This window comes from Rissa tridactyla, chromosome 9, assembly GCF_028500815.1.
Source record: "Rissa tridactyla isolate bRisTri1 chromosome 9, bRisTri1.patW.cur.20221130, whole genome shotgun sequence".
NCBI lineage: Eukaryota > Metazoa > Chordata > Aves > Charadriiformes > Laridae > Rissa > Rissa tridactyla.
Window position 1 is genome coordinate 16,664,775 of NC_071474.1, and position 21,276 is coordinate 16,686,050.

The window sequence follows — 21,276 nt, forward strand, 5'->3', positions numbered from 1 at the left end:
TACAGCAGAAGCTAGCTGATGCTTGACTTCATTACCCATATCCATCGCTTCTTGCAACTAGACAAAAAAATGCAGGTTCAACTGGAAAGGCTAGTGAAACTTGTGGAAAAACATGAACGTGCAAAAAGAATAGACAGCTCAATAGCAAAACCCACATTACCATTTTTCCAATGGGTATGTTTATGGAAATGCTTTATTAACACAAATGTTTTTCTGTTCTGATGACAGGCGCCTTCCATGTATGCACCTTTTCCACCAAGTATGTGTAGATCAGTGGTTGATTACTAACAAGAAGTGCCCCATTTGCAGAGTGGACATTGAGGCTCAACTGCCTAGCGAAAGTTGACAGCGCTTTCCAGAACTCTTGTCCTCCCTCTCGCTCCCTCTCATCCTTCCTGGTACTGCAGTCAACCAAAGATGGCATGACTTACCTGCGCAGATTTGGAAGCATTGAACCTAGAGTGCTGGCTCTGCTATATGGTACAACTAATGCTAGACCTACAGTTTATGTAGAAGACAGTTGAGTTTCAGTGTATTTATAAAAATTTTTTTTAGGTCTTACATTTTTCTCCTTTTAATTCATTACTGTATTTTTGCATGGTTCCTTGTATTGCATTTGTTTGCACATATTATGGGCTTTGTGACCCCAAACTTGCAGGCAAGATTAGCTGCTTTAGTAAGTAGAGTTGTGTGTTCTCTTTTGGTTTGTTTTACATAGTATCGAGCTTTGAAAGTATGATTTCACTCATTACTAACCTCGGATTCCTTAATTTAATCGATCATATATTTTAGTTTAAATGTATAAAGATCATCTAGAAAAGGATAATATTATGTATTGAGACATTCCTTAATTAGGAAAAATGGCTGCTGTATATTTACAATATCAGTTCTGAGTCAAATAACATCCTTAATGCTGGGAACAGAATATGAACTATATTCAGTTTGACTGATACATATAGCATACTTACTCATCACCAGAGTTTTTTGTCTGTTCAGATTTTTGTGTTCGTTTATAAAATTTCAGCACAATGCAGATATATTTGAATGTCAATATTAAACATTTAGACTGCTGTTCAGATTGTATTTATCATTTTCTTCCTATGTCTAGAAATTTGAATCCCTAACTTAAATATTTGCTGCTGTGAAACAGCTCTAGTGAACACTAAATGTTGATTTCAGTTAGCTGGATTGTAGATACTTGCAGATTAAAAGAATTATTAGGGAAAGGGAAAGAGAGCTTAGAATCTGTTTGGTCTTCTGCTAACTTAAGTTGAAGTATCTGCGCACATTGAGGGGGTTTTTTTGGTTTGTGTTTTTTGTTTTGTTTTTGGTGGTTTTTTAAAATATAAAACCATTCAATAAGGACTTAGAGCTGCAGGGTTTTTGTTTTTTGGTGGTTTGGGTTTTTTTTTTTGGGGGGGGTGGGGAGGGGGAAGGTTGGCAGATATTCATGCATTCATAGAACTTCTAAGGATTCCAGGCTTGTCTTGGGATTTTTATTAGTTTTAAAGTTAATAAAGTTAGCTAAATCCACTTGTCTCTTGTTTTATTTTTCATTAGTAAATTGAAAGCCTGTAAATTTCTGTAGAAAATGAGACACAAATTCTGTGGTTACCTAGTTTTTGCCTTGATCATAGATTCCCTCTTTATAAATTACCAACAGTCCATCACTGATTGAAATATTTTCTATAGTTAAGATTTGCTGCATAATATAGTATATAGAATTAAGTTATAATGTACTAACACTTCGCCTTTGGAGGAGGTTTTAATCCACATCAGGATTCAAGTTACTCATCAACATTCTTTCACATATGATAGATTATAGTTTATTTAACATTGCAAAATGCAAATGCGAAAAAACATTGAGACAGTATTTCTGTCACTTTGGAAAAGATGTTCCTCGGGGATCATATATGAACATGTCAATAAGCTTGCATTAAGCCACCTGCTTTGTAAGTGGATTGAATAATAAATACCTTCAGTTTCTCTTGTCTTTGTCTTTCATAATCAGATTAAGTGTACAATGGTTTACAGTAAACCTAGAAGATGAACTGTTATGTTTACACTAAAAAAAGTGATCCATTTATAAATATTACCTTAATTAATTTGATGCCTGGTTTTGTCTGGTTAAAGCTGCTTCCCTTTTATATATATATATTTTTTTTTTTTTAATCTGTTAGGAGTAGCATTTGCCAGTGCAGTGTCTATTGCTGGCAACAAACTTAACACCTCTGGCACTGAGGCTTTAAGCGGACGGAAATTTTATTCCAGCATGTGTGATAAATGGATGTTTTCAAGCTTAATTGCATTGCTAAAACTGAACTTAAAACCACTTTGTGCTTGTACGACGGGATATGGGAGAGAGGCAACACATGATTTGACTGCTTCAAAACCTGACATGGTTTTATTTTATGCTAAAGCTTCATGAACATTATGGCTGTAGGAAAAACTGAGAGTGAGTATGAAGCTGGAGCTGTCTTGGTAAAAATGAATAAAAGTAATTGGAAGGACTGAGCAGAGACTTTCTGTCCTTCAGTGACAGCTGGAATAGGAAGAAAGTTAGTTGACCACTGGTGCTTGAAGTCTGATGATACTCACTTCTAAACATTTCCAAGAAGGTACTTGAGAGACATGGGACAAAAAAACCCCAGGACCTCTGAAATAACGGAGACCCTGGGTATGTGGTAGAATCTATTTTGGCTTCCTTACAGGACAAAGAAGCACAGGTTTGGGGGATTTTTTATTTTTTTTTTTTTTTTTTTAGGAAATCTTTTATGGGCCTGATTGGGGTGCCTGGTACTAGAGGTATTTTAGTGGTCCATGAATTGACTTGTTTTATAACTGCTACTGATACTGTCTTGCTTTTAAATGTATGCGTAACATTGTAATGTGATGTTGAACACTTAGGTATTTGCCAGGAATCACAGTGTTCTGATCTTACGTGCTATTGCAGGGGCTAATAAAGCTGCAGCCTATTTCTGTTCCAGAAAGTTGTGACTTAACTGTAATTTAAGGAAAGGAAAAAGAACAGGCGTTTGATTTCTGAAAATTTCCACCACTTACTGTGCTTTATATGCTTAGATGCATTGCCTTAAGTTTTCTGCAGCATCTTTGACTTTGAAGATAAGATTCTCAACAGTATGCATCAAATTACTTTTCATATAAAATTCCATTGTCAAAAGAAATCCTTTTGTATGCAATAAATAAAATGTTAGACTGGTATCATTCAAAATCTGTTTCTTACACAAGTGTGTGGTTTTCTTCCTTATGCTTTGTTTTGCCTTTATGTGAGTCTTGATCTGTGTTCCTACAGCTACTGCCTGAGAACAAATTCTCAGTGAAGGATCAACATTTAGCTAAATATGTTGTTACACAGAACCAGCTGCAACTTAGGAATTCAGGGAAACTGCCCTTATGATAGTGAAATATTAACTTGTGCATATGTGAGTAAACGCATAATGCCAGTTTGGGGAGACTGCAGAATAGTTGTAACCAGACTTTTCTGTCAGTTTAGGCAGCTCCTGTGGAGTTGAAGCTCCTGAATCTCAGGACTAAACTGCCTCGTTAGCTTGTTCCTGGCTGACTGACTGACGGCCCTCCCCCAACTCCTGTGTGCGGTTTAGAATCAAAGCCACCAGACGTGCCCCTTGGGCCTCGTTCCCCGGGTGCCCTTGGTGAGAAGTGCCGGCGCCAGACGGCTTTTAACTACCCAAACTTTCCCCAGCCGGTGTTTTTCGCGATAGGCGGCACGGCTGGATGTGCTTTTCAAGGTAAAACCTCTTGTTTTGCGGCCTTGGGTTGGCCTCCCCCTGCGGGGAAGCACCTGCGCGGCCGCCCCCCGGCAAGGCCCGATTGCCGGAAGTTGTTCGAATCGTTTCCTGTTCGGGCGGGGCCTGAGGAGGTGGACCAATCGAGGACGTGCATCGTACGAAGCTGACCAATAGGAGAGCGGGAGAGCGTTTAAAGGGAGGCGCGGCGGCGCGGAGCTGCGGTTGGTGCCTTGGCTGGAGATCGGAGCCGGGACTGTGAGGAGCGGTGCGAGCGGCCGCCCCCCCTCACCGCCGCACCCATGGCGATGCTGCTGCCGCGCCGCGCCGTGAGTACTGCGGGGGCCGGGGGGGACAGAAAGAGGGGGCGAGCTGCCCGCAGGCCCCGGCGCTCTTTCCCCTCAGGCGCCTGGACGCTGTGGCCGCGGCGCGAACGGGCCGGCGAGGGCTCTGCGCGGCGCGGAGGGCGCGGACCTGGCCGGGAGCCCCCCTGTGCTTCGGTGGCCGGAGCGGAGTGGGAGGAGAGAGGGGCCTGAAGGCGAGGCGGGCCGAGCCGTGCGGTGGGGATGGGGAGGGGTTGGGGGGCGCGGGCGCCTCGCCTGAGCCGCTCTCGGCTCCCACCTGGCCTTGGCCGCCCGCTCCCCGCCCTCGGGTGCGGGGCGGGGGTGTGGGAGGAAGGGAGAAACCCGAGGCTACTTAACGGGAAGGCGCAGGAGTGGAATACAGGAGCCTCTTTTCTATCGTGTAACGGTTTAAACTAAGCTCCACGAGAAACGCTTGAAACTTGATGATTTCTTTGCTGTGTGTAACAAAAGGTGTTCATTTTTGTATGCTTAAAATTTTTTTACTTACGTGGTATGCGCGTGACAAAGAAATTGCTTTCTTCATCTTGATGGGAATACTGCTGTAGTTACAAAGTGTGTAAATACAATAAGTAGCTAAGTAGCAAGTAAGCACTCTCACGTTAAAAAGTGAGGAAGAACCGAGTTGCGGTGCATTGCTCTAATCCTCCATCACAGTTTCAGAGTACAGTACTGTCTGAAACCCATACAGAGGAGACTTCTTCCTCTGAGCATGTGTGAACAGGTCAGAAATAAAAACAGGTTGAGTAATGGATAGCGTGTACAGAGCTACACCAGTACAGTGGTGGTAAGCATATAATGGAGTTAGGCATCTGAAAATTAAATAAAGTTGGTCTGGGGTTCTTAAACTGCGAATTTATTGTTTTAGGTCACTAGAGGGATGGAGAATGCTGGGACTGAACTTAAAAGTAAAGCCAAAACTCGCCCTACTGGCAAAAGGGCTGCTTTGGAAGAAATTGGAAATAAAGTTGCAACAAGAGGAACGTATATAGCTAAGGTAAAGGAATGTTTGAAAGTCATCTATAAGGAAAAGGTAGATTACTAGCTTTGTACTGATAGATAGTAATTGTTTTCGCTACAGAAAACGGAATGCTCCGAAACATCCATCAAGCCTACGAAAGGGCCTAGTAAGACAAGTGTAACTCTACTGCCTAAACCTCCAGCTGCTGTGAATCAGACGTCCAAAGAAACCGGTGTTCCAAAGGTAGGAACTTAGAGCTCTAACTTCAGAATAGTTGATCTGTAGATCTGTTTCACTTCCCTGCTGAAGAAGCAAAGCCTCTGTACTGAGGTTTTGGTTTAGTGCATGTTTAAAGGCTAATGTTAAAGTGGCAGAACTAGCTGTTGAGGTAGGGGATGAAGTTTATGCTTTAGCTGGCAATTACTAGGTGGTCTTCTGATTCTGTCTGTACAGCATCTTGGTGAAGGCTTGTCACACTAGAATGTAAGCTCAGTTTCAACTTCTTTTATCTTAAGAAATATTATTAGTAACTGGAAAACTCTGGAAATGAAGGAACACTGCAGCTTTAACAATAAATATGTAAGCACTATGATCTGTTTTTTAGGTTCCATCTCCTGTCCCTATGGATGTATGCATGCAAGAGAAGGACTTGTGCCAAGCCTTCTCTGATGTGTTGCTCAACAACGTAGAAGACATCGATGCTGAGGACTGGGGGAATCCCCAGCTGTGTAGTGACTATGTGAAGGATATCTATCTGTACCTAAGGGAGCTTGAGGTATGACATACTGAGCCTGCGCTTCTGCAGTAGAGTGGTGATCTTGTTGCTCACACAGCTCTTTCTCCAACAGGTGCAGCAATCGATCCGCCCGCATTACCTTGACGGAAAGACGCTCAATGGGTGTATGCGTGCACTTTTGGTTGACTGGCTTGTCCAGGTCCACTCAAGACTCAACCTTTTGCAGGAGACACTGTATATGTGTGTTGCAGTTCTAGATCGCTTCTTACAAGTAAGTGAGATGTTATTCAGCTCGTGTTTGGAATAGGAGACTTGTTCAATTACTGTATTTTTAAAGGAGTTTAAGATTTATCTTTTCTTTATAAATATAAGAACCTACGAAATCCACTCTTTATGTAAGAGCTCTGTATAATGTAGCGTTAACTCTGAGGCAGCGGACCTCCTTGAGGCTGTCATTATAGGGGCACTTTTGACTCAAAGCAGAAAATCTCATTTACATTATAAGAATGAGCACTGTCATACTGGTATTTTAAACTGATAAATTAGAATCTGGTTTACCTGGAGTTTGACATTTTGGGGTCTGCTTTTTAAATTCCTATATTGCAGAGTCATCCAGTACCTCGTAAGACCCTTCAGCTGGTGGGTGTAACAGCAATGTTTCTAGCTTCAAAATACGAAGAGTTGATGTCTCCGTGCATAGAAGACTTTGTTTACATTACTGACAACGCCTACACCAGTGATGAAGTTAGAGAAATGGAGGTTATGATTCTTAAAGAGTTAAACTTTAGTTTGGGACGACCTCTTCCACTTCACTTTTTAAGAAGAGCATCAAAAGCTGGGGAGGTGAGTACTTGTCCTTGTCGTAGAATGTCCCCATATGTGTAAAGTCTTACCAGGATCACTTCTGGCATTTTTATCGTGTGATCTCACTTGCTTTCTGGTTACACGCTGGATCGAGAAACACTCAGCTACGAAACTCCACCGTGTGGAGTAACAGGGCAACATCACTGTGGCAGCCAGTAGCGGTTCATGTTTGTATTCGCCGGGGCCCATGTTCAGTCTCAGTGGCAGTAATTGTACTGTTAGAGTAAATTAAACATAACTGGAGCAGAACCCTTGTTTTTAGAGTAATCTCTTGTCTGGTGATCAGGGTATTCCCTAGTAAAAGGGAAGCAGTGTTGCAGTTCTTCGTATTTTTTGGAATATTTGCGTATTTGCAAATGTCGTATTTTTGAAGAATCAAAAGATAAGCTTTCTTTTTGACCTGACCCTTTTTTCCCACCTCAGTAGTTACACTCGAGTGAACCTGCCCACACTTGAAGTGGGCTTCATTTGCCTAGGCAGACCACTGGTAACTCTTGAAGTTACTGCTGACTGCTTTAATAAGCATCCTCTTAAGTCACTTTATGCTCTCCCCGCCTCCGCCCTCCTTAGTGTATTACAGAGGGAGCACTTGTATCCTTACTTGGGCACAGCAGTGCCTGATACTGCAGTTTTCTGTTAAAATCCCTCACTTGACTTTGTGTCTAAGTTCTGAATGACTGCCAGGCTAAACTGGTTTGGACTCCGGTCTCGATTTTGAGGTGAGTGCCTGTTAGAGAGTATGGTCCCTAGACCTCAATATTTTGTTGATTATTTTTGTTTTGTCAGATAACGAATACTATAAACAATCCTGAATTATTATGAAAAGGTGAAGTGAAACTTTGTGGACTAACAAGCTCTCTGTCTGACAGGCTGATGTTAAGCAACATACACTAGCAAAATATTTCATGGAGCTGACGCTGATAGACTATGACATGGTTCACTATCGTCCTTCAGAGATTGCAGCTGCTGCATTATGCTTGTCACAAAAGGTTCTGGGACATGACAAATGGGTAAGGATTTTAATCAAACTCGTTGTTAAGGAGTTTTTTTCCTTCTGTTGATTGAATTGAACCATTAAAACAACTGCTTGAGAAAAATTGCGTTTACATCAATAATAGTGCCGGTGATCAAATGAGAGTTGGCCAGCCTGATGCATAGCTGCGGGTAGCAAAAGGAATATACCACTAAAAACTTTACTATCTTTTTCAATGTGAACGCTGTGGTATGAAAGGATTTTTCTCTTGAAAGTATTTACAGAACTGTAAATAAAGGTAGATTTTCATAAATCTTGCAGTAGAACATAATCTACGCAGTAGATTAACGGAATCGTGATCCATGAATAGTGAACTGTAATTCAGCTAGTCGTTACTCTTGGAAGGGTCGCTGCTTTTATCCTCTGCAGCATAGAAACGTGGTTCTTGGCATTGTTGTGTCCAGACTTCACTGTGCACCAGCTGTTACTCCGGATCTGTCGGCTAAACTGACGGTACTACGGTTCCTGGCACTCAAGGCTAGAGCATGAAGCTTCAGGCATTTGCTGCCTGGAGTGATTGTGCCTGGAGCAGCAATCCCCGCTTCATAAATCTCAGCTTTCTTACCATTACGCTGCAGGGTCCAAAGCAGCAGTACTACACCGGGTATACGGAAGAGAGTCTTGTGACAACTATGAAACATATGGCCAAGAATGTGGTCAAAGTAAATAAGAAGCTAACCAAATACACTGTAAGTATAACTATTTAAATCTTCTTTTGTTTTTTTACAAATGCCTTTGCTGTATATTGTGGCTCCTTAGGTAAGTGAGTGGTCTGTATGTTAGAGCGTATGCTATTCTAATAAACAGGCTCGTGAGAGGATGTTTTATTACTACTAATTTCAAAACATTTTAGGCAAACTGTGCTCTTGCTGCTTTGCAAGCTGGTTCACTTCTAACCTTGTTTGTTTGTTTACTTGTCTTCCAAGCAGGCAGGCTAATTAACCCAAAATTATCTGCCTGAACTTCAATACTGTATGTGTAAGTTTTTTTGTAATGCTGTTCCTCTACCTTTGCAGTCTGTAAAGAGCAAGTATGCAGCTTCTGCACTACTGAAAATCAGCACAATCCCTCAACTGAGCGGCGACATCATCAGGGACCTGGCTTTGTCACTCTTACATTAAGCCCAGGCAGCGGCATCCTGCTGGCATGTGCACTTTTGCCTTCTAAGGCAAAACTACTGCTCTTTGTACATAGCGTTCCCGCCTTACTACAGACATTTTGGACTCAGTTGGAAGGTGAAATTTTAAACTTGATTTGTAAAACAACTCTCTACCTAGAAATAAAGCTCCTCTCTTTCTTTTAAAAAAACAAAACAAAACACTACTGTGACTCTTTGAGGTGTACCTAGACGTCTGCAAGCTAATGTCCAAGCAGGGCATTTGACTAAATAGCTGATTCATACAATGTGCAGTTAGATGTGGATACTTATTAGTGGTTGTGGCCAATAAGATTCTCCAGCCTTTATAGTGGATTATATTTAGTAACTTACTTTCACTCTTAAGGTAAGAAAGCGCAGGCAGGCATTTCATCTTTTCTTGGTGTACCATAAAGGATACTAAATATGTACTTTATTTCAGTGCCTTACCCCAAAGAAGTAGTCAGGGATTTCGCTTTCTGTAGTTTGTTGCCTTCAAGTTTAAGGAAAGAAGCGTGCTGGCTGTAAGACTTATTAGCCTTGTAAATCTTTGTGTTTAGATGAACATGAGACAATGCAGTCTCTGTCTTTGTGTACCTGAACTAAGGGAGCCAAGGTAGGACGATTCTGAGGCTCCTGTGACGCAAACCACTGTGTGCAGGGGCTGTAGGTGTGAAACTGTAGGGGAAGAGACCTTTTGAACCAGCTAAGTTCTTAAAACCTGCTCCACTTTGTGGACAAAAAAAACCCAACAAACCTAGCTTTCCATTGCTGTTCCTGTTCACTCACCAACCCCCCCCCACCTTTCTTCTTTTTTTTCCTTTTCTATTTTTTCCCCTCCAGTAAATCTCTGTACCTGGGAGAACACACTCAAACCCACCATAAGTAGATTCTTCCATATCACTTAACATTTTGCTTTCCTTTGTCGTTGTTTCTAATGACCATTGGTATCTGTATGCTCAAAGAACACAAGCATGTAAGTAATGCAGCTTTTCTGCCTCAGTAGCTTATTTAAGCCCATTTGTTAACTCAGTCCTATACAAGTACTACTAAGTTACAGACCCTTAGGTATCTTCTGCGTTGTACTGACCTCATTACCTCACTTCTCCCAGTGTCTCCTGGTCAGGAGTGTGCAGACCCTGAGCTAGAAGGCGAGAAGCCAATTCTACAAAAGCAGCCTGGACCTCAGTGCTCCCCCTGTGGGAAGGACGTTGAAGCTACTGGGTTTTTATCTTCTCGAGCATACTTTTCTCTCCCACAGGACAAGTAAGCCTAGCAATGCAAATGGTCTTCTGAAAACCATGCTTGATCCATGCTGTGTACGTGATTTCCCTTGGACTGAGGCTTCCAGAAACAGCTTCTACAGTCAGTCATCCCTTAATGGAGTTTAAGTGTGCCTAAATTAGGCTTAGGAAATGGCTTAGGAGGGGAAGGGATTCAAGACTTTCAGCTGTATCTTAAAGCTTTTGCAACTGCTTAATCTCAACAAATGCAGGTTATTAACTGTTCTTAATGAGAAAAAAATGTAATGCACAGCAGTTCATCTGGGCACAGTGAAAATGGCTTGGCTTTGAGCAAAGGAAGGGGATTTTTTTTCTTTAGAAAAGAGTGCAGTAAAACCCAACAGACATTGTTGAGAAGGGATCTGTTTGTATACGTAACAAACCGCACAGAAAACAGATGTGTTCAGCTAACTACTGCTTGTGGTTTATTTTATGGAGGTTCAGAAGGCAAAGCATGAATGCTGGTAACTGTAGGGCAAGCAATGGCTGCTCTGGTGTGGGAGGCGATCAGACTTAAGCAATAACGCTTTTGCCATTTAAAAGGAGTAGTGCATATCTGTAAGTACCTGGCATAAAAATTCTAGTAGAACTACTTCATGAATAAGAACAGTGGAATACTACATTATACATTCATACATGTTTCTATCATACTCAGTTTTTATATACAGTATATGATCTGTTTCTATAAATGTACAGCTCTGCATAAAGACACTTCTTATAACAGGTAGCACACTAAAGATAAATCCAACATGGGCCAGCCATATTATAATATAAATCTCAAAGAAGGCGACTTTGTTTAGCATACAGTACAACGTGGCTTTTCTGTTTCAACTTCTTACAGTGCCTGTTGGAGTCCCTAAACACATCAGCAAACACAAACCAGTTCCATTACAACTCTGTACAGAATTAAATATACCATCACGGTAGGTTTTTAGATGGTAATATCCCAAATGAGCCTAAATCTTTTGGACATGTAGCAGCATACTTAACATGTTCCCCAGAATGAGCTGCATTAGAGGAAATGTGCATTTAACGTTATCTTCAGTAGATAATTTAAAAGGTTACTGATATTCAGCTGAAGGCACTTATTAAATACACCCTTTTCAAAGTCCCCGGCCCCAGACTGCAAAGCACCTTTCTGTTTCAGGAAGATGGTAGGTTTGAGCATTCTTCACTTACTAGGTGTTAAAACCAGGTTTTAAATATAATAAATAATTGGTCAGTGTGTCCGTTGCTGTATGCTTCTGAGACAAAAGATCAAAGTCTGTGCTGTGGGTAATTTTCTTCCTTCTCGTACATAACTCTACTGAAGATACTGCTGAGAATGGCAGCTCTCAGAAGAACAGTGTCCTGAAGGCAAGGGAAAACATCTTCAACCCAATTTTTGTCTGATAGTCTTTTATATCTTGGTGACATAATTGTTGGGAAACAGCCCTTGTTTCCCTCGTAGTCTTCCTGTCCACCAGCCAGAAGGATCTATGACAAAGAAAGCAAAGTCATGAGGTTCTATAATAACCCTTTTGGTATATTTTTGAGGCAGCCTTGCAAAGCTGTTCCGCCCTGTGAAAGCTGCCCTGTGAAGGACTGAGGAGAAATGATGTGGAGAACCTGAGCTTGCTGCTCTTGTGGCCACATCACTCTGGCCTTATGAGGCTGCTTTGGAGACACAGAGAGTTGGAATTGCCGTATTGCTTTTTGGTTCTCATGCTGTAGCTGTGGTTTAGGGTAATTTTCAGCCAGAGCCTTTGATAGAATTACTCTCCTAATGACATTTACACATCTGCAGTGACGCATATGTCATTGATCTGTCTCTGACATGCTTTCAAGTGAACAGGTTTGATTGGTGTGGGTGCAGACACTTATCTGCTCCTTGAATGATCATAGAAATTTGCAAGCCTAATGAGGGAAGATAGCGGTGGGGTGGCTGAAAAATGGTATGTCTTAATTACTTATGACAGCGTACGTTCAAGATTAGTACTTAAGTAACAAAACCTTTGCTCTCTACATACCTTCTTTAATTATATCAATCACATCGTTGGCATTAAAGCTGAGTTCATCTGTGTCCTGAGCATCGTATGCATACAGTGCCCTGCACTGCGGTACCTGAGGCTTAGGTTTGGGCTGTGGTTTAGGCCTTCCTCCGGCTGGTGGGGGTCGGTTTGTTGTCTGCCTGCGAACACTAACGGGAGAAAAAATATTCATGTGCTTTAATGCTTATGACTCGAACCTAAGCTTTATCAACCCCTCTGTCCTAATGAATTGATTCTGAAGAATGTCACAGAACAAGGGAATAAGGATTCTCTTTAAATGTCACAACAGTTAAAGATGGCAAGGTAAGACTTCCCCCTGAAAGGGACAGAGTTGTCATTTCTTTCTTACTGCAATGGATGAACAGGTACTTCACACAGCACTTCAAATGCACAGGAGAAGACACTTAGTGCTCAGGCTGGAACGTAAACAAATGTGCACATGCAGTTCATGCATATCTTGGCATCTACGCAGCTTAGCCTGTCTCTCCCCGTGCCCCAACTTCAGCAGGGATTTAGTTTCCAGTATTAAAAAACAAAAGTTCTAGCTCACAGGCTTCTACTTTACCATTCGTGTGACTAAGCTGTAAGAGAGACTGCATCTCTTTTAAGTTGCCTCAGATTCCGGGGCCGTCTATGGACTTGTTCTGTTCTAGTCAACTCTGAAGCAGCAGGGGAGATGCTGCACAAACTCTTTGTCACAGCTGTGACCACTCCAAAGATTAGGAAGGGGAAAGAGGGAAGAAATTCTGCCAGCTCATCAGCTAATAAAGGCTGGAAGAGAGAAGAGGTATTAGATGTCAGGTCAAAATAAATAATAAATAAATGTACTGAATGACTAAAAATGTTGCAGTGATGTGGAGGAGACTGAACTGTGATCATGTCATGTAATGCCATGAGAACATTACACAGCTCTTGCAGAAAAGGTTCATAGTTACTTACATGGAGTCCTAGATTTAATTTTTGTCAGTACGTCTCTGTCTAGTTCTAAGTTTGCGCAGTGAACTGCACCAGAACACGAGCTTTGAAGTAGGGATTAACAGCATTTCTGGGTTAGCAGCATTTCAGTTCTAAATTTATCTACCGGGAGAGAGGATTGTCTCCTGTTGTTCAGCATGTATTGACTTTGCTTGGGACAGGGTATGTGGTGAAACCGAGACCTCGGTATGGAAATAAAAGAATTCAGAGCAAGCCTTAGAAAAGTAGCCCAGCTCTTCTGCAACCCCAGTAGAACAAGAATATCTTAGATGAGATGATTTGCTGGTGAGAGCATGGTGGGTTTGACAAACTCAGGCTTGTGTTGGATTGTTAGAGATAGCTAGAAATTAAAGTTGTGCACCACCAGTGCATCCTTCTCAGCAGCTTGGCTAAAAATAAACCTAATTCTAACTGTTAAAAGTTTTATCTATAATGGCTGTGGTTTTGAAATACTAAATTCACACCTTGTCTAGCTCACTCCTTGTGTACAGGGAACATTAGAGCTTTTCCTTTTGAAAAAGAACAGTCACAGAGAAAAACTTACATGCAACCCACTGCCGAATACGGTAATAATGGGTTTTAGTACACTAATAAAGGAGCTCATAATGCTTGGGAAGACAGTCTTGCAAATGTCACTTTTGTGTGAGCACTGCCTTTGGTCTGTTACTGCTGTAAAACTCCTCTGGGATGCTTGTTTTTCGTAGTGGTGAATGGATTGGAGCAGCTTGAGGTCAGCAATGCTGGGAAGGGACTCACCAGGGAGAACAAGCAGAACCCCGTGTGCCGGCAGGGCAAGTGTGGGACCAGGGCCATGATGGCCAGCTCATGTGGTTTGGGGTTTTTGCCCCACCAAGGAAACTGTCCTCAATTTGTCTGTGCAACAGCTGTTCACAGAAATTGTGCTCACAAAGGGACATTACCACCAGTGGTGCAATGCTCTCTTCTGCTTGGAAACTTGGGTTATAAAATAGGCCCAGAAACGCCTACTGAAATCTGCCTCAGCAATGGTCTGTGCTGGCAGGGACAGGAACTGTGCTGTATGAATATTATGGTGATTACAGATTGACTGTGTGCTCAGAGTATGGTATTATTAACATTAAACAAAGCATTGAATATGCTGAGTCAAAATGCTCCTGTGCCTGGACTAGCCCAGCACTTTCTGAAATCACAGATGTAAATCAAATTACTACCGACTCGTTTCAATGCCTACCTGAAATTATCCTCGTTGGGCTGCACTCTACTCCTCTCAGGCTGGGCACTTCCCACCATTTCTGACCAAAATACTAGTTTACACTTTAGGAAACACAATTCAGTGAACTTGCAGGGTGTACCAGAAAGGCTGGAACTCCTACATCGTAATGTTCAGGTCTAAGAAATGACTTTGCCAGGCCCTTTTTAGATGTTCCCTTACCTTACACAGCCGCATCCTTATTGCTACTGCGTGTGCCTACAGCTGCGGATGCATTGAAAGAAAAAAACCAAACCACACCAAAACCAAAAGAACAAAACAAACCAAGCAACCCTTGCTCCCCAACATCCTCTTCCCTCCCTGCCTCTTTCCTCAGAAGCATAAGCTCTGTTACTAAGCGCTCTTTTGTCTTACTTTTTGGCTTCCTATAGAGAAGCTGGACTTCCACAAAACCCCTCCAGAGGGGACCGATGGATGCCTGTTCCTGGCCTGTTCGGTGGCAATTACTGCTGTAGCTGGCTTGAGGGGGGTGTGGTGGAGAATTTCTACCACTCTTAAGCATACAGAGTTACCAGTGAAAATTGGCAGACAGTGAAGACATCATTCTAATACATTGTGTTTTGTTGTTTGGTTTTTTTTCTTCCTTTGGAATATATTCGTCACAATTGCCATTTAAAATGGTAACTAAGTAATAGAAGCCTTAACATGTGCTGATCATCCTTGTAAACTCATCAGACTGAAACAGATGAGGTTGTCAGTGTGTATCCATAGCATTAGGAACTGTGGTATGGTGCAACTGATCTTTTTAATCCAACGTGATAGTTCCTATCTCGTTGTGTACTTGGTAGAGGCAAGGCACACAGCAGTCACAGGTGTCTGATGGAAACCACAATGGCTTTATCCTACGGTCTATGGGGTTGTTACAAGAACTGTAGTCTCAAGACAAAGTAGAAGTCTAATACTAGCAAAACAATGATGCTGAAATAATCTTGTATGCCACACTACCAAGCTTTCCTCCTAAAAAGCAGTACAAGTCTGGTATCTGAGTCAGGAGTCACAGCTGAAACAAAAGGGACTATCAGCCAGCATTTCTGGGCATGACAGCTGCCATGAAATACCATCTACTCTCTGTGATCTGCAATAAGAAGGCAAAGACGGCCTAGTTAAACTCCACCAACTGTCTTAATGTCCTTAAGTAAAAGGTACCATGCAAATTTAAGATATTAAAATAGAACTGGTTCTCCTTCATTCTTAAAGGCCTATGATGTGTTTTGAAATCCTACGGAAAATGATACCTTTGACTACAGCGCATTAGCACAATGTGGTCATCTATGTACGCAGTATAAGTTTATCAGTCATGAACAGTTTGAGCGTGTGAAGCTATTTACAAAAATCAACACTTTTTTTTCAGATTTAATGTAAAATCTTACCCGGCTGCTCCTTGGTCAGGTACTTTCAGGAAATCCAAGCTTTCTGGTTGCTGTGAAATCTTGCCTGATCCTCCTGACAGTTGCCGTGGTAAAGTTGGTCGTGTCATATTTGTATACAGGTTTTTCTGAGTGGCCCATTGATTTCCTGGGCCATGGGGAAGTGGTACAAACCCTGGGGGATTGATTACTCCATTTTGCTGCTGACCTAGAAGTAAATAAAGTGTGAACGCATCCAGTCTAAACGACAGCTCAATAAAGCTAACCCTTTGCTTGTGCTGATGGCTCAGCTGTCAGATTCAGCTGTCAGCGAGACTCAGCTACCAAGGAACTTGAAAACAAAACAATGTTGAAATCTTAAAAGTTTGATTTATATACAGTTTCAGGTCTGCTGGCAATCTATTTTGGGTTCATGCCTTCATGGACGCGTGCTCGAGTTTAAGCCACGTGCCTCAAATGTTACAAGCAACCAAAAAGATTAGCTCTCAGCTGAATTCAACCTTACTAATGTTAGCTGGCATGTAACCACCACACCTCCAGTTAAAACACCACACAAAATTTCATCCAGAGAAGGGTTGATGTAGACCTATCTGGAATTGCCAGGTGTCTGCCTCTCTTTTAAAGTTCAAACTCCATACAACTCCCTGAATAACTGGGTAGACTGGTTTTTTAAGTTGCTATAAATACTTTTTAACAAGCAAGGGTGTTTTTTGGTGGATTTTTGGATTTTGTTTTGTTTTTTAAAAAAAAGCCTTGCTGCTACTTCGATAGCTCAAAAGGATTTTGAATTTTCTAGGTGACAAGAAGGGTAAGTGAATGCCTTTAAGTAATTATGCCTCTAACTTGAATTTAAAACAAACCCGTCCACGTCTGAGTTACTTGGAGGGTCTAAGGAGCTCAATTCTGCATGCTTTACACTCCTGAAACCCCCACTGAATAAAATGGGAGCTACGCTTATATTAAGAATCAGATTGGCTAATGGTATGGGTGATCCTCTCCTTTTTCCCTTGTGATTACGCCTGTTGAAAATGAGCAGAATGAATAGCTGTGCAGAGAGAATTCATCATCAGGACTCTTGGAAAAACCTTACTGCGTCCAATAGCTTCTCTTCCCTTCTGATAGTCTCTTGCTACTGTGGCAGAGCTCAAGTCATCGTAAACTTAAGTGTAAAACTCACTTTGGGACCCAAGCTAGTATGGTACATACATTAGGGTTATATAAATAAAGGTTTTGTTTATTTTGAACATATACATCACAGTCTGTTCAGCTACTGGACCATTAATTTCAAAATACATTTCACATGATCAAGGATTGTGGCCCACAGTGTTACTTCCCCACGTTGGGAGAGCAGGATGGAGAGAACTGTTTGTGACTTTCAAGGAAGAATGTACCCAAATGATGCAATTGCCGCCGACTCCTTGAAAGTCTGGGCAATCTAACTGGAACTCTTTTGTAACAGCTGTCTTCAATCTTATTTTTCCAGCTATAATTGGCTACATTACAAAAGAGTTTGAACTAAAACCAAAACCAAAACAAAACAAACTCCAAAACATGTTATGGTAATTGGTTTGAGTTCTGTATTAAAGACTTCTTCTCACCTTTTAAACACGATACCCTAATGCATAAGGGTCAACACAGCACTTAACTTCAGTAGTTACACTTGCTCTGCCAGGACACTACCGCGTGGTTTCACTGGTCCATGAACATCTAGTTCAACTCCACAGTCGAACACGTGGGAAACGGTGGGTCAATGGAATATTGTTCTCTCCTTGGACTGCACAGACTAAATTAATTTTTCCTCTCTAGGGCAGAGATGAAACCCCCTGATGACATCAATGCCATGTAGCCCATTAGCTCAATGTCTTGCTGCACACAGAGGCAGGCTCTTCTAATTAGGGCTCCCTGTTGACATGTCTGGCCAGGAGCTGCCATAAGCTGTTACAGAAGGCCACGCTGCAGGTATGGGCACCCACTGCTGCCTTGGACTTGTGTGCACAGCTACATCCAAACTACCTTACCTACGTGAGGCAAGTTTGGGCTTGGTCTGCAGGCACAAGGCTTCTTCAGCCAATGGTTTTGTCTTTTTCATGTAACTATGAAACTGCTGAAAGAGTTTTTGAAAATATTAAAACAGACTTTCCTTGCTTTAAGTCATCCTGTATGAATATTTACTCTGTGTTTGCAGACAGGTTAACTCCTTTAACTACAGTAATCTCCCACTGTCCTATAAGCAGTTCTTGCAGATCATGCAGTCTTAATTCGACTCATACGGCTATGAGGTTTTACTAGGATTGGGAACTGTCTAGTTAATTCTGTGACCAAGACTGGCTGCACACCCAATTTACACCGTTAGCATTGTGCTTCTCAATAAACAGCAGCTGACTGAAAGAGAACCCTTTGTTAAAAAGAAGTACTCTGGGAGTATAAGTAAAAGAAAAACACTTGGGAACTGCTGGGTCAATGGACTATTGTTCTTCCCTCTGAGTTCACAGGCTAAATTAATCGTATCTCTCAAGAGCAGAAGTGAAACACCCTGATGACATCAATCCCATGCAGAAAAAGCCATGCTGCTTACTGGCACTGCTGATACGTCTCAACATTCAGCACCCACAAGAGTTGTTACCTAACAGGGCAGGACAATGAGACATAAATTGCATTCTATGGTTTACTGGCACTGAAAGCACTTTCATTGCAAAGCATCGTCTATGGCTTGGTAAGTGGTATGGCTTTTACCCTCAAAAGGAACGTGGAGAAGGCTACGGGTTTACTTTTAGATTCAGTGTCTTACACCAAGAGGCTGAACATGCCAGCCTCCATGACAAGCAGGGTATCTCTGGTAGAATACCAGTTTTAATATCTGCAGACTCCAACAATACACTTCAGAAAATGCCTACTATGCGTGCTTTCCAGACAGGACCTTTTAAAGAGGATTTTAAACCTTTACTATGACTTTTCAATGGGTAAAAATTACCAGATGACAAGAGAAAAGCGAAAGCCTGAATTTGGAATTTCGTTTTTGCCTGAGGCTAAGGGACTTACCAGGAGGCGGCGGTGCGGCTCTCATAGGGTAAGTCTGAGTTTGAGACCTGTTGGAATACCCTCTACTTTGGGTAAGGTTCCGTCTAGTAGGACCTAAAAGAAACCAGCAACATTTTGTTACCCTTTCACAATTACATTAATTAGGGAAGTCCTTCTGGCTGTCAGACCCCTACTTTGTGATCAGAGAGAGCCGATCTTCAGGAATAATGAACCTGACTCCTACAGCGCTGGCTAGGTTGTGCTAAAGCTTTAGGTGTGACAAGGATGAATTAAGCATATTTTCCCTTTTGTGATCCAGTTCAGCCGCAGGATATAAAGTGAAGCTGTATCAAGACTACAGTAAACAAGGCCCAAAAGACCATTAGCTTTATAAACTTAATTATAAGCAACAGACAGCTGGCACAGCAGTACTTTTGACTACACTGTTTCTGATCAGCAATTAGTATGAGAAAAGGGTAGGATGCGAAAACTGAGAGGCTGGTATATTTGCAGCTCAATCTTTGGTTACCTTTCATCATATCACAACCTGTCCTGTCCTGATGACACCTTTCTTCACCAGCAAGGCTGTAGGAACTGCAGCAGTTCAGAGCAGAGTGACAGACTCTTCCCCAAAATGCTTGGCTAATTGGGCCATTTGTACTATGTCACATGATCAAATGCCCTCATTTCCTTTGCTGCAGGGCAAAGAATTTCACCATTTCAGAAACAGTTGGTATATGGTGAAAGTAACAAAATTCCAGCACGACTGTAGAGCAGCAGGGAGTTCTGCTCTATTATTACAATCTATAACTTGGATCTTCTTTTAAGTGTTATAGAGAAATAATACAGAACATGCTGAGGCTAGAAGCAATCAAGGAGAGAGAGAGTCAACCATTCTCTAAATTTCTAAACCATTCCCTAATTTCTAAAGGAAACGCATACTTACGGGAGTTCTTTGGTAGCCCTGGTCCGATGCTGATCTGCAGGACTTTATTACTTGGCTTGAGAATGGCTATATCTCCCTGGCCTTGCATAAATTGCACTTGTCGAGAACCACCACTGCTCCAGGGCCCCCAGCTCTCCTTTTTCAGCTTCACTTCAAGTCTAATATAAGAACATGAACACATGAATAAAAAAACAGAAAGCACTTCTATGTCAAATCAGGATAATATCACTTGGCAGCAGGTAACTTAGAAATAGAAAAATAAAAAGCTTAGACTGAGAATCTGTATTCCCTGATTGACTTAGCTGACATAAACCACCTAATTAAATCTCTTTCTCATGCTTTTTAAAATGTTCTTCTTAATTGATGTTTTAACTTTCCTGGTAGAGCTACTCAAAGGAAGTTTAAGATGCCCTGGAGAGGAGGGAGAGCGCAGTGAGCTTTGAGGAAACATGTGCAAAGGTCTGAGTAAGAGATGTGTCTGCCACCAAACATCACTGTCACCGCAGCAGACTCTACTGGAGCAAGCTAAAGAGCTCCGTTCCTAAACATTCTTCTATATATACCATTAGATGCACGTATACATTAGATGTATATACGTATATACATTGGCATGTATATGCCAATATATGCGTTAGGAGTGGGCCTTGTGTGTGTTCTGGGAGTAAACATTTTTGCATACATATACTTCAGTCTTTCCGATGTAAGTTTTGTTTCTGCGTGCGCATACACACACATAAATATTCTTTCCCAGCATTTCCACACTCTCCATCTGCTCTGAACTGTGATCAGCTATGAGCTAAGGAAGTTGTGGTTTGGTTTTGGGCAAGACCCCAAAAGTACAATACATTACATCTTATATGAACAAAAAATTTATGCCTGTACTGGCTCTGGATTCCCAACCTATAGGAGTATACACTACAGGAATGTTCCACACTCCAATTGTCCTCCTACGCCCTTTCCAAACTAAAATAATAATCTCCTGTTACTTTTTAAAATTCTTCCACTTTTTCGAAGGAAATAAAATAAACATACAAATCCAAGGCTTGCTGAGGTTAATCTGCTTAACAGGTAGAAGTATTAACAAAAGCACATGTTTGTTGGGATAGTTTCCAGCAGGTCGTTACAGCTAAAATGCACATCACACATTCTGTAGCTTTTCCGGCTTGTTTCTAAAAAACGCTCCCAATATCATTTACTTCACGAGGTTCCTTTAGAATTATCCTCTCACCCTGCAGGCCTCTGTCCCCACAGCAAACTTCAGCATTTCAGATTGTTACATTCTGTCTCCGGAATTGTTTTTCAAACTCTTCATCACGATGTTTCCACTCCTAGGTCAAGGTTAAGGAGCTGGAAGAGGACGCTCCCTTCTCCCGACAGGCAGCAGCAGCCTGCAGAGGGACGGAGGGCTTGCCCTGCCAGGTGAATCGTGCAGTGGCTGGCCGGGCCCTTGCTGTGGGGCCAGAGCCGCTCTGGGGCACAAAGCTGCAGAGCCTGGAGCCTGATGCTCAGTAGAACGAAGGCAACTCTTCTATGCACACAGACAGTGGAAA

At 41.9% G+C, this 21,276-nt stretch overlaps 3 protein-coding genes across 4 annotated transcripts in view; 2 read left to right on the top strand and 1 right to left on the bottom strand.

Annotated features, from left to right (window-relative positions):
* The window catches only part of RNF111 (ring finger protein 111), a 53,610-nt gene extending 51,629 nt beyond the window's left edge, over positions 1-1,981 (top strand). For both annotated transcript variants that reach the window (XM_054214576.1, XM_054214577.1), the window contains exon 14: positions 229-1,981. In XM_054214576.1, coding sequence (XP_054070551.1) covers positions 229-346 — 118 coding nt within the window. In that variant the 3' untranslated portion in view covers positions 347-1,981. The remainder of the gene's footprint in view (positions 1-228) is intronic.
* Positions 1,982-3,518: 1,537 nt separating this feature from the next.
* CCNB2 (cyclin B2) lies at positions 3,519-9,041 on the top strand. Its single transcript, XM_054214586.1, has 9 exons — positions 3,519-4,096; positions 4,998-5,126; positions 5,211-5,333; positions 5,695-5,865; positions 5,939-6,097; positions 6,433-6,669; positions 7,560-7,700; positions 8,302-8,412; positions 8,740-9,041. The coding sequence occupies exons 1-9, from the start codon at positions 4,070-4,072 to the stop codon at positions 8,842-8,844; spliced, it is 1,203 nt and encodes a 400-aa protein (XP_054070561.1). The 5' UTR covers positions 3,519-4,069; the 3' UTR covers positions 8,845-9,041.
* A 1,739-nt stretch (positions 9,042-10,780) lies between these two features.
* MYO1E (myosin IE) overlaps positions 10,781-21,276 on the bottom strand; it is an 88,627-nt gene continuing 78,131 nt past the window's right edge. The window contains exons 24-28 of the mRNA XM_054214569.1: positions 19,727-19,884; positions 18,802-18,894; positions 15,766-15,970; positions 12,151-12,320; positions 10,781-11,617 (exon numbers count right to left, since the gene is read on the bottom strand). Of these exons, the coding sequence (XP_054070544.1) occupies positions 11,541-11,617; positions 12,151-12,320; positions 15,766-15,970; positions 18,802-18,894; positions 19,727-19,884 (703 nt within the window). The 3' untranslated portion in view covers positions 10,781-11,540. The remainder of the gene's footprint in view (positions 11,618-12,150; positions 12,321-15,765; positions 15,971-18,801; positions 18,895-19,726; positions 19,885-21,276) is intronic.

Excerpts from the sequence above, each read along its gene's own strand:
- CCNB2 (XM_054214586.1), top strand. The coding sequence starts at position 4,070 with ATGGCGATGCTGCTGCCGCGCCGCGCC. Across the intron at positions 4,097-4,997 it reads TGCTGCTGCCGCGCCGCGCC|GTCACTAGAGGGATGGAGAA; the intron begins GTGAGTACTGCG and ends TTATTGTTTTAG. Across the intron at positions 6,098-6,432 it reads TTCTAGATCGCTTCTTACAA|AGTCATCCAGTACCTCGTAA; the intron begins GTAAGTGAGATG and ends CCTATATTGCAG.